At 37.6% G+C, this 19,140-nt stretch overlaps 2 protein-coding genes across 2 annotated transcripts; both read left to right on the top strand.

Moving 5' to 3' along the window:
* Positions 1–2,438: 2,438 nt before the first annotated feature.
* On the top strand, positions 2,439–5,468 carry LOC111889828 (uncharacterized). Its single transcript, XM_023885981.3, has 2 exons — positions 2,439–2,608; positions 3,148–5,468. Exon 2 carries the CDS (start codon positions 3,153–3,155, stop codon positions 5,190–5,192), a length of 2,040 nt encoding a protein of 679 aa, XP_023741749.1. The 5' UTR covers positions 2,439–2,608; positions 3,148–3,152; the 3' UTR covers positions 5,193–5,468.
* A 2,480-nt stretch (positions 5,469–7,948) lies between these two features.
* Positions 7,949–9,188, top strand: LOC111889873 (uncharacterized). The gene is made up of 3 exons (XM_023886032.3): positions 7,949–8,145; positions 8,733–8,889; positions 8,980–9,188. The coding sequence occupies exons 1-3, from the start codon at positions 8,143–8,145 to the stop codon at positions 9,024–9,026; spliced, it is 207 nt and encodes a 68-aa protein (XP_023741800.1). The 5' UTR covers positions 7,949–8,142; the 3' UTR covers positions 9,027–9,188.
* Positions 9,189–19,140: the final 9,952 nt, after the last annotated feature.

Here is a 19,140-nt window from a genome sequence, read left to right as displayed (position 1 = left end):
TTCGACCAGAGGTTCCTTACTTTAGGTCAAGTAACGAATTCCATCAGCCATAGGGTCTATTTATACTTGTAGACTCCTTAAGGGTTACAACCTAAACCTTAATTGGATAATCTTCTCTTAAGGCTATCCAAATCCATTCCTAGATAACCCATATGGACGATTTTAGCTATCCTATATCTCTTAGAATTCGTCCAAAGCATATCCCAATGGATTTTCAGTCTAAAGTTTAACTATCAAACAATTGATAGTTTATACCCCTTTATTTAATTAACTGCTTTAAGTCACCAAATTAATTCTAATTAATTCTATGACTTATATTAATCAAATAACAATATATTATTCATTATATTATTCCCATAATATATTAGTAATATTTACTCTCTCTTATTAAATCATCCTATCAAGTTGCTATGGTGAAGGCAACCTAAAAGGACCATGCACAACCGGATCAAATACTTGCCTAATATAGTTACAGCCTTAGACACTATTCCAACAATAAGAAGGTCCAAGAGCAACTTAAGGTGTTTAAATAGGGCAAACCCCCTAAAAATTAGGGTTTGTCATAGGTAACCGTACGCTCATCATACTCCATGTACGCCTAACGTACACGGATGCCTCAACGATCATCATTTCGATCCGGTACACCCAAAGTACTCCTAGTGTACTGGCCAGGGACCAAAATGCAAGAGTTTTAGGTTAAGGTCAAAATAGAAAAAAATACGTGAAATGCAAATGTTACAAAAACCACCATAAAAGTTGGTGCTTTATAGACATGCATGTCCAATGCATGTCTTGAAGCCATACAAAGTCAAAACAAGGGGATTTCCATAGAAATCTCATGTATGGCTTAAAACCCAACCAAACTTCAGATCTAAACCAACAATCATGTTAAATGTTCCAAAGATTCATAAAGTTGCAAAATTTATGAGATCTCACCACTCCAACCAACAAGAACATGAAGAATTAAGGAGAAAACTCAAGATTTAGCAACCTATCATGATAAACATGGAGTCTTGAACACTTACAAAGGTCTAGAAGAGTGCCAAAACAAAGGATGATGACTTGTTTGCTGAATCTTAGCTTACTTCTTCTTCTTTCTTTCTCCAATGACTTGAAAGAATACCAAAAAGGGATTAAATAAAGGAGGAAGGAAATTAGGGCTTCTCATATCTCAAAGAGGTTGATCGAGGCTAAGGGTGAGCAAACCATAGCCTCCTCATTCCTTTAAATAAGAAGCAAATGAAACATGCTGACCATCTTGACTTGCCACGTCGTGGTGCCTCATTCATGTCGGGGCAAACCCTTAAATGCCAAAAATTGAAAACATGAAGTACCTTGGGATCGGGATGTTACAATCAAAATCCTGCTCCTTATACAATTAACATGTTTTTAATACTCTAAACCAACTCATTATGATTTTGTGAAATAATTAACAATATAATAAATTATTATTAAAAAAACATAACCTTTAATTACACTTTAAAATCCAAAATTTTAGCTTTAGCTCGGTAGTTGCAAAAGTCTAAAAGTGACTCAACTAGAAAAGACCAGGTTGGACTGTACTCTAACCTTCGGGCCACACAAATATATGATAGGGTTCCCATCATTTTGTCGATGCACGGAAGGGAAGGGGGACCGGTATGCCAAGATGCCTCTTTAATATGTATGTCTTCTTTCCAATGTCATATTTCATTTCTTGCATCATTTATGATCTATTATTTTCTTAGCATCTTTTTATTATGCTAATTGTTTTTTCTAAGTTCTATCAATATAACTAGTAAAAACATATAAACAAATTAAACACTAACAACCAATAAAAAAAAAATCTAAAAATAACATGCAATGTCAAAATTTTGATATGGACAAACCACAACCAAAAATAAAAAAAAAACGGATTATTAAAGTTAAAAGTTATGGATCTAAAAAATGACACAAAAAGAAATATGACATAAAACAAAATTGAGATAGTTAAAATTTGAATTCATGTTTTTGTCTTTTGTGAAAAACACTTAATGTTCAAAATTCAGTACAATATTAACATGTGTTTGGCGTATTTTGTATGATTAAATATAAATTAAACAAACTAATTATTATTTTATTTATCTTGTCGTGTCGTGTTTTTAATAATTGTTTTCATATTAATAAAATAAAACACTACATCATATCATATTGTGTTCGTAAAGTATAAAAACTTTCATGTTAAATTTTTTGTTTTGATTTTAGTCAGAAAACACCAACCTCACATTTTAATGTGTATGATGTGTTTTTTTAAAGAATTTATACTTGATAGCGATTCCTTGGAATACCAAAAAATCATGTTCATGATTGGTTAACCACACCAAGGGTTAAATGTCAACCATAGTTAGTTCTTCAAGTTAAAAGTTAACCATGGTTAGGTTATTTTAATATGAGTTTGAGTTAGGGTTTAAGATGAGGAAAATTAGCAGAGTAGTTTTTGAAGACAAGCGAAAGGGTAGATGTGTTATTTGGGGATTTTTTAAGATTTGGGTGAGAAAAGAGGGACCAAAACTCAAAATATTTAATTCGAGAGAAGACGATTGTAGATGACAACCTGCGTGTAATTCAAATTCTACGACTTCCGCCATTGGTATGTTATCCGAACTTATTCTACAAGCTGCTTTTCGATTAGTTTGATAGTCGGGATTCAGTTACTTTCTAGGGTTTTTTTTTTCCGACTCACACAAGGATCTGATCGTTGAAAAATGAGTTGATCTTGATTTTTAAATTCTACACAGGTCAATAAATAACCCTAGTTGTTATCTAGATTTTGTATATCGTTCTTGGGCGCATGGATTCAAGTTTGTTAGTTGGTTTTAGACCTCATTTAGCTGAAATTGTGAACTGAGATTTTTATTTTTCTCGTTTCGAGTTCTGAGCCATTCAGTTGCAGTTCCCAAACATACACGAATTTACTTATTTGTGAACTATTATATGCTTGTTAAGCTTGGAACTATCTAAAGTTCGACTTTTTTTTTAATGGGATCTGAACTTAGTTTTAAGCGTCATCATTTATTTTTATGTATAGGATCATTAGCAATTTAGCATATACATCGTATGAACATATATGTTGGTATTTACTTGGAAATTGTGTCTTATACTCTTATTGTCCTAATCAATTTCTTAAAGGAATAATGGAGTGCAATAGAGATGAAGCTACAAGGGCTAAAGAAATTGCTGAATCTAAGTTCTCTAGAAAGGACATAACGGGGGCCAAGAAATTTGCTTTAAAGGCCCAAACTTTGTATCCAGGTCTTGATGGAATTTCCCAACTTATAGCAGTTCTAGATGTGTATGTCGCTGCTGAACACAAAATAAATGGTGAATTGGATTTTTATGGGATTCTTGGTGTAAGCCCATTAGCAGATGATAAGACTGTGAGGAAACATTACAGAGAACTAGCATTATCTCTTCATCCAGACAAGAACAAGTCAACAGGGGCAGATGGGGCATTTAAATATATTTCTGAAGCTTTCAGTATTCTATCCGATAAAGAAAAAAGATCAACATATGACCATAAGAGAAACGGTAGAGGTTTTGGTTTTAAACAGACTCAAAACAATGGTTCACGGGCCCCACCACCACACGCACAAAACGGTTTTCACAACTTTACAAAGAGTACTCCTGCCCAAGCCCAACATACAAAGAGTACACCTGCCCAACAAACAAAAGTTGCACCTGCCCGAACAAAGGTTACACCTGCCCAAACAAAGGATACAAGTAGGACTAATTCTTCTTCAGTGGATGATGTTAATCACACCATGAAAACATTTCCCACATCTGTTCATTTATCATCTGATAAACAGATGCCAATACCCAAGACGTTTTGGACAGTATGCAAGAGATGTAAATTGCAATATGAATTTGTGAGAATGTATTTGAACCGAAATCTTCTATGCCCCACTTGCCATGGACCTTTTTTAGCACAAGAGGTCCCACCACCAAATACAAAAAAAACCTCTTCAGAAGCTCAAGGAGTGAACCCAGAAACAAGTGAGCAGGTGGGTCATGCTGATTCAGCTAACCATTCCACAAGCTCAAAGTGGGCCCCATTCTTGAAAAAGACGGGTCCTGCTGACGTGGCGCAAGCAGCAAGCATGGTGCAAGAGGCGTATGGGAAAGTGAAAAGGGATAGAGAAGAAGCCCAGGCAGTTACTAAAAGAGAGGAAGCTTTGAGAAGGAAGATCTCCAAATGGGCAAACAAATTGTCATTTAAAACAAAACATGAAAATGAAATGAATGAAGTTGGGGAAAATAAGGAAACCGACGCATCAATTTCAGTTGAAGGAAAGAAAGACGTGTCCAATAAAAGCAACAAGACCCGGTTAATAAATAAGGCAACGATGGAAATTAAAAAGAAATTACATGAATGGAGCTCAGAAGTTATTGATGATTTGGAAAATGGAGATTCGAAGAACGAAACGGAAATGTTAGTGATCGACGTGCAAGATTCAGATTTTCATGATTTTGATGAAGAAAGAAGTGAGAAATGTTTTAAGAAAGGGCAAGTGTGGGCTGCATATGATGATCGTGATGAAATGCCTAGATTCTATGCCATGATTCGGGAGGTAGTTTCTTTGGATCCTTTTAAGATGAAGATATGTTGGCTTAATCCGGAAGGTTTGTCTCCCGAGTTCTTGGAAGCATTCGGTGAGTTTAAACCAGGAAAACACGACATCGTTACGGTTGCTAATTACTTTTCCCATAAAGCTAATTTTAAGAAACAAGAAAACGGAAACATTTGTGTTTTTCCTATGAAAGGAGACGTGTGTGCTCTATACAGAAACAGAAACGACCCGAAACCAGACATGGAGAAACAAAATTACGAAATCGTCCAAGTGGATGAATACGATAAAGAAACGGGAATTACAGTTACGCCACTTGCCAAAGTTGCTGGGTTTAAAACGGTGTTTCAGAGGCAGCACATAAACAGCCGTAATAATGGGACAAGGGTAGTTTTGGGAAATGAAATGTTTCGATTTTCTCATCAAATACCTTCATACATGCTTACAGGTGAAGAATCTGAAAATGCGCCAAAGGGTTGTTGTGAGCTTGATCCTGCAGCCATTCCTCCTGAGTTTCTGGAAGTTATGGGAGATGATGATAAAGATTGTGTTTTAGCGGATTATAAGGAAGGCGATGACGTGGATGTTGAAGACTGTGGTTCCAAGTAGTGACGGTGTTTCTCCTATTTTGGCCATTTGGGTGGAGAAATTTCCTGAACTTGGGAGCGAGTTTGTTTCTTGATGTTTTTTTGGTGGGTCGTTGGATGAAAAAAAGAAAGAAAGATGTAGAATAGGTGGTAAGATGTAGTGTGCATTGTGCCTAAAATGTTGCTCTCTACTTTTTGTTAGTTGCTGCAATGCCGATATTTTGACTTTGTTTTGAACTGCTCTTGTACTTCTTGTAGAACCTTAACGTTGGTTATTACTTATTGGAAAATTAAAATGTGGAGGGAGGGTTGTTTTGGTACAAAAAATTCTTTCCGGTTTGCATGACTCGACTTCATGCTACTCAACAAAACAGATGTACGTTATTGTGGCCCTTTGAATTGACATGCGACATCTAGTGCTAACTGCTAAGAGAGGTTTGGACATGGAAACTGATTGCTTCGAGATTCCATTTTCTCTTTTAATCAGATTTTTTTTTACATATTTTTGGTAAATTACAGGCTATGTGTATATATAAATTAAAAAAAAAAAAAAAGGTAAAAACCTGATATTAGATGCAAAATATAAACCAGGTGGAAATAGTAGAGCTCCCGAACATACGTATTTTGCATAAAAAAACCAAACAAATGTGAGGATTGTGGTTGTGAAAAGGGTTGACATTGTTCGTATTTGTTGTTAGTTTAAGATACAATATCGATGTTTATCTATCACTGGAATGTTGAAAAATTGGCCCTCTGATTAATACAACGCTCCTGAGTCCTGAAACATGGGCAAACATAAAGTAGGAATTGCTTTAGAGGACGGAGAATAGAAACCTTTTCCAAAACGAAAAATCAATGCAAAGTAAGATATAAATACCCTTTCAAACCAACCGACCATCCTTTTCAAAACCAAAACATCCACTTGATGCAATTTAAGGTACAACAACACATCTGGATTTTTGTACGAAAGTTGCCAAAAATGTCTTCTACATTTATTGCTTCTCCAACTTTTTATAAACCAAGTAACCTAACTTTCTTTTCCTGCTCCAATCCTTATAACAGCTCCATAAAGAACTAAAAGGACATAAATACCCTTTCCAGTCTTTTTATACTTCTTTAAACAGTTTCAACTCAAAGTTGATGATGCAAAAATAATAAAGTTTACCTCAAATATATATTGTTCAAGTATGTGTGAGGACATTTTGATCAGAAAAACAAATCATTGGGTCAACTCTTACGTTTTGATCCCAAGAAAGTCTTGACATGTGTTTTTGCTATGTTCAAGGTTAACCCTGCAGGAACCACTTCCAATATTACATTATGACCATTGAACCCATTAGATAAAATTTCATATTGCATGCATATTTAACATTTATAACAAAAAAGACTGGAAATTTATACCAACTTATCATTACTGCATTCAAATTAAATTGCCTACCAATACCTTCATCAGAAAGTTGAAGTTCAATGAAGAGGCATGTCGATAGTTGAAGCGCAATGCTACTCTGTTTCAAAAGCTTAGAGAAAAAAGAAACAAAATCATTAGTTTTGTATACATATATACACACAAATAAACAAATTCAAAGCCTAAACTTATCACCTATGTTTTGAGATCACCATGGTTTGCAATCAAGCAATGGAAGATAGAAAGTTTTACTTCCCCATTTTGAGTATTGTTTGACTCCCAGAAAAACTTGAAAAATACTCATTTTATTTTATTTTTGTCACCGATTCAAATCTTGATTTTATGGGGGGAATAAGAAAAAAACACCTGACTTGTGTAATGCATAAGTAGGCATTGTGCCAAAGGTGAACAAATAGCACCCTTTGTTAAGCTGGAAACTAATTTGGTAACAACTAATCAACCGTTTTGTCTTATCTGGAAGTATATACTGGATATCTTTCCATTAATAGTAACAAAAAGTTCAATCGTGAGGTGGAATTCTAATTATACCTGGTGGAGCAGGATTGTTGTGACCTTGCATTTTTTTAAGCCCTGAAATGCAAGAGATTGCATTTGAACCGTTAAGAATGGAACTTAGATAAGCTAAAAAGGACAAGCATCTAAAAGTATCAATGGATGAAAATGTAGTCCAAAAGCTCTCACCTTGTTAGAACGCACATATAATTAGGTAAAATTAGAGTTAGATAAATATAAGCAAAAACAATGAAGAATAAAGGATCACCTTTGCGATTCGGTAAGATTGTAGAAAGCTAAGAAGCACATCCAATGCATAAAGCGTTCACAAATCTGCATGTTAGTAAGAAATTAGCTTTTACAAAGAGTGAGGAAAATTACAAATAGGTTAATATAGCTTAAGCTATGAGCTGTTAGAATTCAAACATTTAGACTTTTTAAAGACAAGTTGATCAACCTGACAATAATATATAAAATGCAGGATAATCGATATGACTAAGTAGTAATATTAGAAATTACATAACTGGATTCAGTGAGACTACAATCTTAATGGGAAATAACAAACATATTCCCGACCTGAGAGGCTGAGACTCTAATCATTTCCTTTGAATAATAACCCTCAAAGTAATCATCAAAGAATTCCCATCAAAGCCCTGAGATGAAAATCTACCCATACTTGAAGGGTCTTTGTTGCGCAATTTCAAATATATAACAGAAAATGAGAAAAGCGATACCTTACAGGTCACGTAACCATTGGATTTCCTATTGGGACTTTATACGTCATTTGTATCCACTTACATTCTGACACGTCACCAAATGACGTGCTTTTGACCATTAACAAGTATTTTGCTTTTGTTGTTTGCACCTCTTCATACAGTACCCAAAAGGAAAAAGCTTCTATAAATACGTTATCGGATATCAATCCTTCACCTTTGTGATTCTCTCTCATCTCATCAGAATCAGAAAACCCGAAAATAGGAATTTTACGGTGTCCTATCCTCGCCGGAATATATTTTTAGTCTCTCAGGCGGCCTTCCATTATCTTTTCATCATCATGGTAATGTTGTTCTAGATCTCAACTCTCAAGTCAATTCTTCGTCGTGATTCACCCTGTTTCTATTTATAACAATATGATTGATAATGTAACAATCATAACGTTGATTTTGTATTTTCCCGTAGAATATTTTTTCTGCTTTAATTGATTTCGGAAGCTGTACCAGCCAGCCTTATGAATTTCAATTCGTATTGGCTTTGAATTTGTATCATGGAATCTGTTTTTTTTTTCCTGCTCGACAATTGTACATTATTTTATCAGATTAGGAATGGATTGTCCCTTCCATAAAAATAACATAACATACCTTAATAAACCAATACATCCTAATATCAAGTCGTTCTTATTTATACATGATTGAGTTAAAATATATTCTTGGAAGATCGATCTAGTTTCTTCATACTAAAAGGAAATTGATGATTTTTAAACCTAATCCAGTAATCTGTATCTAAGATAATCTAATGAATTCATATCGAAATACTCCAGTAACTAAAACGACGATTTGTTATTGAGAGTTTCTGATGTTGTAATTGCATTTGAATAACATGAATTGGGAGTTATTTTTTATTATGTTGGTTTATATTTGTATCTAGACGACTTCAAGACGTGTTGCAGATCGGAAGGTGGAGAAGTTTGATAAGAACATCGTGAGGCGTGGATCAGTTCCTGAAACATTTGCGAAAAAGGGAAAGAGCTACCCTGTTGGCCCTGTTATGCTTGGGTTTTTCGTTTTTGTTGTCATCGGATCATGTAATTATTATATATTGTTTGTGAATTTCAACGATTTTCACTTCTTGGTTCCTGATTGTGCTAATAATTAATGTTTGCTTCTCTCTTCAGCTTTGTTTCAGATAATCAGGACAGCTACAAGCGGAGGAATGGCTTGATTGGACTGCTACGTTCGTATCTGTTTTAATATCCTCAGCAGCTACCGCTGTTTGCCATCTGAATCTAAAATTTCGTGAACGTATTACTCCTTTGTGTTTAATTCTGGGCAATTACTATCAGTATTAGTGATCTTTTGTATAACATTTCATGTTTGTTTTTTCTCTTTACTTGCATCAACGATGCTACTTTTTTTTTTTTTTTTTTAACGGGGTTGCATGGTACGTAACTAACCTTAAGATATACGTACACCACCACATGAATAAACACAAAAATCAGAGATATTTTGGGCAAAAAGATTATATCATGTGCTTTGATCAGCTAAAAAGCATTTAAAGGGCCAACATTACATATATAAGAGAATCTGGAAAGACATATAGCTCTTGGCAAAAATCAATCTATATTTAAAATAGATTCCGTCATATTTAGGCAACGAAGTATCTCCAATTAATCGTTTGCTCATGAAAGTTCTAAGGCTCTGGGGAGTAGTTGTGGTATAGTATACACCACGGTATGCCACGGTGTTTGTGGGAAACATGTGTGTCACCCCAAACCCCCAATGCCACCTCTCTCTCTCTCTCTCTCTCTCTCTCTCTCTCTCTCTCTCTCATGGTATGAAATAGATGCCACCACTATCATCCTATGTGGAGTTAGTGTAGAGGGTCTTTAACATTGTAAAACCATGACACCTAAAAAGGACAATTTTAATTTGTAATAGTATCATGTCGCATACATGGTATATCATGATCGTGCTATGTGTCCATGTAATGTTGACATTATTAGATTTTGGGTTTAAGAATATCATTAATAACTTGGATAATTCTAGGCTCCATTTCTCATAATTGTTAGTCCAATTTCGAAGTTGGATAGTTTCTGCCAACATGTCGAAACTACAGGGACTAAATGAGAACTACATCACACTTTACAATTTGTTTTTATCAAAAAGACCAAGGGTGTCATTCGAAACTATTCATTTCTTCTTCCCCATTCATTTCACAGGAGACGTTACCTTCGCTAACATTCACTTTTCATCTAGGGATGAGAATTTGGTCTGAAACCCGAACCGAACCGAACCGAAAACCGAACCGAATTAGACCCGAATAAGCAATTCGATTCGGTTTTCGGGTAATTAAATAAGGCTTATTCGGTTTTCGGGTTATTCGGTCCGGGTTACTCGAATAAGGGCTTATTCGGTCCATTTGGACCGAACCAAATATGAAAAGTCACATTTTTTTTTTCCATCTGCACGATTGCTTATTCAGTCTTATATTATATCAATCGTTACCCAAAATACTCACGTAATGTTTAATGTTTAACTTATATACTTATAGATAGTTTTTTTAGGTGTTTTGGATGTTTAATGTTTAGTGTTTAATATGTTGCTTAATAACTATATCTTAAGATTGTGGCGGTTGGATTTTACATTTTATATATCAAGAATAGTTAATCTGTGTTATTCGTGTTTATCATAAGCTACAAAAGTCATACAAAATACAATATTTATAATCACATTGTAAATGTTATTTGGGTTATTCGGGTTATTCGGCTCCTTAATCATCTTATACATGTTATTTGGGTTATTCGGGTCAGAACCGAACCGAACCGAATAATACCCGAACCGAACCCATATTGCTTATTTGGTTCGATTTTCGGTTCATACAATTACCCTTATTCGGTTTTCGGTTTATTCGGGGTCGGGTCGGGTCGGTTCGGTTCCGACCCGAATAACAATTTAAACCTTGTGAACAAAGCAAAACCGTTCGTTAACGAACAACAATTTATGCCAATCTTTCGCTAACGAACCGACATCGACTCCTCGTTAACGAACCGACGACCACCGATTTTAAAACCAATTTATGTGCTACCGAACTGTGTTCCTTTAAAAAACGAACTTGCAGTGAGACTCCAAAATCAAATTCCCAAACAGATTGCATTCACTTTAGTTACACCCATTTCGAACTAACATATCCAACTCAATGTCGCCTTCCCTTTCATTCGCTATCAAACAAACCAACTTCCCAATTGAATCCACCCATTTCGAAACTCCAAACCAAAATACAATCCAAGGCGAAACTGGTTTTTAACCTCAAATCCAAATTGTCGACATCAAGTAGTTCGACACCGAACCCAAAACGAAATCATCCATTGAAATCGAACAGCAAAAGTCGATATTAATAAATCCATTTCGATTCTAAACCATTTACTATCTCATCGAATCTGTTCATCATCTATATATCAACACAAAAGTGAAGACTTCAAAATCAAACTCCCATAAAACTCGCAATCAAACAAAATCGACATCCCAGAGTTGATACCACTTTCGATTCCAGGCTTGAAAAACAATCGATACCAAATCGAACTCGATACCAGGAAACGAGCAAATGCAGGTATAAGTCAAAATTGAGTTTGACTCTTAAACATAAACCCATTTAACTCAATTCGAATTCAAACAAGCTATCCCTTTGTTATCTATTAGACTCCAAGACTCAGCCTTCATCGATCATTCAACCTTGACATCGATTTAGGCCTATCGACATCAACTTGCGACCATCGATGATCCCATTTCGAATCTGCCGATCTCCATACCAGGTAAAGGACTCTCAGCCTCACAACGTCAAAATACTGGATAAACACAACACTTCCAAGATAGGTTTTGATCTTCATTGTTTCATACCGGGATGTTCGGTTCACTTCCCTATTTTGGCAAAGGTTCCACGAGCAACTCGACATGAGGCTACATTTCAGCACGACTTATCACCCGCAAACCGACGGTCAGAATGGACGGACCATCTAAGCACTTGAGGATATGTTGCGAGCTTGTGTAGTAGATTTTGTTGGGAGTTGGGATTCCTACCTACGCCTTGCAGAGTTTTCCTACAACAAAAGCTACCTCTCCAGCATTTATGCCCCACTTTTTGAGCTCTTGTATGGTCAGAGATGTCGTGCCTGTAACACCCAGAATCCAAAAGACCAAGAAAGGAAAGAAAAACCCTTAGTCAAGGGTGTCAACTCGTCGAGTCCAAGGAAGAACTCGACGAGTTAGAGCGGGTTCCGTATGCAAAATAAGTGGTCGACTCGATGAGTCGGCGGGTGGACTCGACGAGTCTGGTCTGGGTTGGGAAACCCTAATTCCGGGACTTGGTACCCTATTTAAGCGTCTTATTCTCTTCCCCAGGGTTCATTTTCGGCCTCTCTCGTCCAGAACCCAAAACCCTAGCCACCCAACTCCATTGTTGAGCTAGTTCTTGCCTTGAGAGTGAATTGAAGCTTGGAGAGGGAAGAAGGACCTTGGTGGTGCAAGAAGAAGCTATAGATCCAGAGTTGGGGTAGCATTTCAGACCATTTAGAGGTAAAAAGCTTATACCTTGACTGTTAATCATCTATATCCCCTTTCTAGCATAGGTTTGGTCACATTTGGACCATTTCCAAGGTCAATCCGAGTGATAAGCCTTTGAGGGTGGATTGGACAGCAGATTTGGACACTTTTGAGCTTTGGAAGCTCAAAGTGGTTGGCTTTATCTAGTTAGGGTTCCATTTCTTGCCCTTGATCTTCATAATTAGCTTGGATTTGGTGTTCTAGCCTCATAACACCTTGTATGCACGTAAAGTTAGCAACTTTACATGCAATGCTAGCATAAGGAGTCCAGATCTATGAGTTGGAGGTGTTGGCTTGGACTGAAATCGACAGAGTAAAGATGTCACAAGGAAGACTTGACGAATCAGTTCATGGACTCGGTGAGTCGGGTTGCAAACCCAAATCCTTATGTTTATAAGTCAGATCAGTGAGTGAGGTTAAGGAGGATTCAATCAGTCAGGACCCATAATGGTTATGAAGATCATAGCACTCGACGAGTTCAATGAGCAACTCGGCGAGTCCAAGACAATCTTCTTAGTTATGAAGATGAACTCAACGAGTTGTTCATACAACTCGGCGAGTCAAAGCGTAGACTTTCATGCGATGATGATGAACTCGACGAGTTCGAAGATGAACCCGACGAGTCGGTTGAAGATGGTCCCGAAGGGTTAGTTGAAGGAGAACCCGCCGAGTTATTGCCAGACTCGACGAGTGGAGTCGGGGTTGTTTTGGAGGTATAGGGGCATGGACTCGGTGAGTTGATAGAACCACTCGGCGAGTCAGGTCAACTGGAAAGTTGACTTTAACCAGGACCTTGACCAGAGTTGAATTAGTTGACCTCTGGAGGACAGTTTAGGCTAAGTTCTATTATTTGGTGTTGGTAGCTCGGTGAGCTAGGAGAGTAGCACTTCAGAGAATAGTCTATTAGCAGCCATAGTATTATCAACAGAGTTCAACAGTACAGGTGAGTCTTCCTTCCAGTAGGATCGGGTCTACGACCATAATGTTGGCCCGTTTAGTTAGCAGTAGTTCCGGACTTCGGTCCGATGCAGTAGTTCAGTGTGCTTGAGGTCTTCATGACTCAAGCATGTATGTGTGTTATGTGTTCCGGACTTCGGTCCGATGCAGTATGCAGTATATGTGTTTATGCTAGTAGTTATGATTATGCTATGTTATGTTCAATTAGTTCCGGACTTTGGTCTGATCCAGTTTCCAGACTTCGGTCCGATGCAGAGGGCAAGGCCCAGGATAGTTCCGGACTTCGGTCTGATGCAGTTTTCAGACTTCGGTCCGATGCAGAGGGCAAGGCCCTGGTTAGTTCCGGACTCCAGTCCGATGCAGTTTCCGGACTTCGGTCTGATGCAGTGAGCAAGGCCCAGTAGTTGCTTTATATGTTATTGTATGGTATGTGGTAGTTTGGGGGAGCTCACTAAGCTTCATGCTTATAGTTTTCAGTTTTGGTTTCAAGTATTTCCGATAGCAGAGGGAGGAGCTCGGGATGATCGCATGACACACACCATAGTTAGTCAGCCTGGGATGTTTTACTCTGATAATAAGAATATGTTTTGAATTAACACTCTAATTTTATGTTATGATTTATGTTATGGATTGACAATCATCGTTTAAGTAATGTTTCTCAAACGAAATTTTTAGACTGTAATTTTGGGGCTTTACAGCGCCCTAGTTTGTTGGGGAGAGCTTGGTCACAGGGTCTTGGGAATGACCGAAGTAGTCCTTCAGACCACAGAGCTTATCCAACATATCAGGCAGAGACTGTAGACAACTCAGAGTCGGCAGAAGAGTTATTCCGACCGGTGCTGATCGGAGTTGGAATTCCAGGTCAGCGATATGCTTCTACTAAATGTCTCACCTTGGAAGGGTGTGATACGCTTTAGGAAGAGGGGGAAATTAGGTACCCGGTATATTGGTCCATTCCGTGTGATAGTCAGGGTAGGTCGGGTGGTCTACCGGTTGGATTTGTCGAGCGAGCTCAGTCAGATCCACAACACTTTCCATGTCTCTCAGTTGCGGAAGTGTGTTTTGGACGGTAAGGCAGTGGTGCTTTGGAGGATATTCAGGTTGATCAGTGCCTGAATTATATTTAAAGGTCGGTGACTATATTAGAGAGAAAGATGAAGGTCATGTGCAACAAGGATATACCTTTGGTAAAGGTTCAGTGGCAGCATTGGAGAGGCTCCGAGTAGACCTGGGAGTTGGATGCTGAGATGCGAGAGAATTACCCAGATTTATTTACTACACCAAACTTCAAGGACGAAGTCTAAGTTAAGTGGGGGAGAACTGTAACATCTTGTTTCTAGGTACTTTCATTTTTTTTACCCTTATATTGAAATTTAATTTATTTTGGTCCTTATAATGTAAGACATGTGGCTGAGAAGGGCTGATATTGCCACTTTTAGATTTTGGGGGCGGAGCTACGTACGTTGGGCGTACGTTTTGTGTATGTTGGGCGTACAGGGTAAAGTCCCAAACCCTAATATTTAGGGTTTGTACTCTATTTATTCATCATTAGCTCTCAACCTTGGCTCTTTAAACCAGCCTTTATCCTCTCAAAACGTTCTTGCAACCCTAATCCACCATGTGAAGCATTTCTAAGCTTGAGTGTGTGTGTTTTGTGCCTTTAAAGAAGAAGGAAGGAAGTAGATACCATCTTGAAGGATTGAAGTACTTTAGATCTAGAATCACACCATCTTTGGGCATCACTTGGAGTGATAAAGTTCTGAACTTGGTGAAGTTTCAGTTAGATCTTGTTTTGGGGTTGATTTTAGGTTCTTTTTGTCCCATATGTGGTTATTATTGAGCATAACATGTTCTTGACCCATTAAGTCGTCCATTCAGACCTTAGGAAGGATCTTGAGTCATAAAAATGGGGTCTTAATGGTTGGTTTTGCTCCATGGATTCTTTAGAAGGTCATAATGTATTAAGATGTTGAGTTAAGCACTTAATGGGCATGAAAAGTCATTAATTTGGAAACTTTATGTCTTTTGAGGATGATTTAGCCTTGGATATGAAAGTTGGACGTAAGATCTTAAGGTATTAAGCTCTTAATGAAGTTTTGAGAAGTCTGAGTGTACGCCCTGCATAACTTGAGTACGCACCGCGTACATGGTCAACTCTCCCGTCTGTGCTCAAGATTTGAGTACGCCCCATGTACCTTTAGAGTACACCCCACGTACGCGTTCTGTGTTAGCTCGACTGAGTTGACTCCGTTGGATTGACTCAGTTGACTTGTTGATTTTGACCACTTTGACTTTGACTTTGACCTAGTGACCAAGGGGTATTTTGGGTATTTTGAATCATGTTTGAGAATTGGTCATTTGGATGAATAGGTGACGGTTGGAGCTGAGATTCGGAGTCGGGACCTCATCAACTATTGTTCAGACGGTGAAGTGAGTCTTCCTCATTGTACTTATGGGTCAAAGGAACCAAGGCCGACCCATTTGATTGATATCCTAGTTTACCGTATGTTGTTATGTTGTAGTGACCTGTTAGACTTGGATCCTAGTTTATAATGTTGTTATGCGGTAGTGATCTGTAGATCTGCCTTTTTGTCTGTTTGTTGATTATATGTTTATCTGTTATGTATATGTCGACATATTTTGATTTGTGGTTGAGGTTTACTACTTTGTGCATGAGCAAACAGACTAGGGGCATTCCAACCCAATGGTTGATTGGGCCCGAGGGTATTCCATCCCGAGGATGACTGGACCCGTTGTATATTGGCATTCCAACCTAGGGTATTCCATCCCGATGATGAATAGACCCGAAGGTTGACTGGGGTTGGGGTATTCCAACTCAATGGTTGATTGAACCCGACATGCTATTGCATATGTTATATGTTTATGTGTTGGTACTTTGGGGGAATCACTAAGCTTTGACTTACAGTTTTAGTTTGTCTTTTAAGGTACTTCTGATGATCCCAGGAAGGCGAAGGTGTGACCGTACCCATCCTCTGTTTTATGGATTTATGATTTTGGATACTCTGATATTTATAAGAATTTGGAAACGATGATTTCGTAAGCCTTTTATGGCTAAGGGTTGTTTTAAAAGTTTAATTTTTTTTTTTGTGATTTTTGATTCATTACAATTGAGTTCCACGACTACCTCAAGGAATGTGAAATAATTTCACAATTGACATCTTCTAGGACACCACAACTTAATGGTGTGGATGAGAGGCACAATCGAACCTTGTTAGACATGGTTCGTTCAATGATGAGTCGAGCTTCTCTTCGAATGTTATTCTGGGGGTATGCCTTAGAGACTGTCACCCACATTCTTCATCTTGTCCCATTTAAGAATGTTACCAAAACACCTCATGAGATATGGAAAGAGAAGGTTCCCTCGTTAGCACATATCAAGGTTTAGAGTTGTGAAGTTTTCGTTAGATGAGAGACTCACTAAAAGCTTGAACCTCGAAGTGAGAGATGTATTCTCATCGGCTATCCACAAAAGTCCTTTGGATATTTATTCTATAGACCTAGTGAGAATGTGGTCTTTGTAGCACGAAGAGGAGTCATTCAAGAGAGAGAGAGAGAGAGAGAGAGAAAGATAATGACACCTAAGTTCCAGTAGAGTTAGAATGACACCTGAGTTCTATGGTTTCCATATAACTTTAGATGGTGATATGTTTATCAGTGATAGTACACTGGTAAATTTGGATGAAACCAGAAAACTACAAGGAAGCAATGGCGGGCCCTGAGGCAGCCCAATAGAAAGAGGCAATGGACAACGAGATCAAGTCCATGTATGACAACCAAGTTTGGAATTTGGTATATAATGTACCAGGTCGTAAGACACTTGGTTGCAAATGGATCTTCAAGAAGAAGACCTACATGAATGGAAAAGTACACACTTTCAAGGCTCGAATGGTTGCAAAGGGATTTACTCAAACCCCAAAGGTTGACCATGATGAGACCTTCTCACCAGTGGCTAAGATAATGCTCTCCATAGCTGCATTTCATGACTATGAAATTTGGCATATGGATGTCAAAACCGCTTTCCTTAATGGGAAGTTGCTTGAAGATGTTTACATGAGTCATCCATAGGGTTTTGTTGATGCAAAGTTTCCCAATACTGTGTGTAATATTGAGAAATCAATCTATGGATTAACACAAGATTTTCACATATGGAATCTTTGCTTTGATGAGAAGGTCAAGGAGTTTGGCTTCTCTAGAAGTGAAGATGAGTCCTGTATATATGTCAAAGCTAGTGGGAGTATAGTAATTTTCTAGGTATTGTATGTTGATGACATACTTCTTATAAGAAACGACATTCCAACTTTGCAAGAGGTTAAGTCTTAGTTTGGAAAGTGTTTCGCTATCAAGGATCTAGGAAAGGCTGCTTATATTCTAGGGATAAGAATTCTTAGAGACAAGAGTAAAAGACTAATTGGACTTAGTCAGAGTACATACTTGGAAAAGGTGCTAAAATGTTTTAGCATGGAGAATTCCAAGAAAGGATAACTGCCTATATAGAGTACTACCAAACTGAGTAAGACTCACATACTTGGAAAATGTGCTAAAATGTTTTAGCATGGAGAATTCCAAGAAAGGATAACTGCCTATATAGAGTACTACCAAACTGAGTAAGACTCAGAGCCCAAGTACCAATGCTAAGATAGCATAAATGAGTAGAGTTCCATACGCTTCTGTCGTTGGATCTATCATGTATGTTATGACACGTACTCACCCTGATGTGGCCTTTGATTTGAGCATGGTCAGTTGTTATCAGGAAAATCCAGGTAGAGCTCATTAGATAGCAATTAAGAATATTATCAAGAATCCGCGGATGACTAAGGACCGGGTCCTAGTACTTGGTGGCAATGATACATTGAGAGTAATTGGGTATAGTGATGCCAACTTTTAAACATATAGAGATAACTTCCATTCTCAATCTGTCTGGGTGTTTACCTTAAATGGAGGAGCGGTAACCCGTAAAAGTTCCAAACAAGAGACAATGGTTGATTCTACCAGTGAATCAGAGTACATAGTGGTGAGTGAAGCATCAAATGAGGCAACTTGGTTGAAGAACTACATCGGATACCTTGGAGTTGTTACAACGATCAAGGAGCCAATGGAAATTTTCTATGATAAGGAAGGAGCAGTTGCCTTGACAAAGGAACCAAGAGATCATGGCAGATCAAGACATATCGACAGAAAATACCATTTCATATGACATAGAGTAAAAGAAGGACACCTCGTAGTGAAGAGGGTATTATCAGAAGAGAATCCTGCAGATCTCCTCACAAAGGGACTGAGTAGGGTCAAACACATTCAACATGCTAGGAGCATTGGTCTGAGAGATGATATTAGTTTTAGTAGTTAGATAGTTAGTTGAAACTTGTAACATAGTAAATGTAATTGACTTTTGGTGATTAAATAATAGAGAATTATTTATGAGTTTGTTTACTACCTTTTGTCAATTGTTCATTATTGTGTTTCGTTTTTGCATGTTTTACTTCCTAAATAATTTGATTATTCAAACTCCACGGTCGATCATAATTTTGGAAGTAAGTAGTGAATTAAGGATGTCATGAATTAGATTGTAGATTGCCTAAAGAGTTTTAGACATAGCAATGTTATTGCTATAATGTTATTGTTGCAATGTTCATGAGTACTTTGAAATGGAGATTTAAGTATTGGATTAACCCATGCTCAGAGAATTACTTCAAGTAATTTGTCACAAATAAAATTCTGAGACGATAACATCTTATAATCTTGAAACAGAGATATATGAGTTGTGG

This window comes from Lactuca sativa, chromosome 4 (genome assembly GCF_002870075.4).
Source record: "Lactuca sativa cultivar Salinas chromosome 4, Lsat_Salinas_v11, whole genome shotgun sequence".
Lineage (NCBI taxonomy): Eukaryota > Viridiplantae > Streptophyta > Magnoliopsida > Asterales > Asteraceae > Lactuca > Lactuca sativa.
This window is presented reverse-complemented; position numbering and strand designations above follow the sequence as displayed.

Excerpts from the sequence above, each read along its gene's own strand:
- LOC111889828 (XM_023885981.3), top strand. The coding sequence starts at position 3,153 with ATGGAGTGCAATAGAGATGAAGCTACAAGGGCTAAAGAAATTGCTGAA.
- LOC111889873 (XM_023886032.3), top strand. Across the intron at positions 8,890-8,979 it reads TTTTGTTGTCATCGGATCAT|CTTTGTTTCAGATAATCAGG; the intron begins GTAATTATTATA and ends TTCTCTCTTCAG.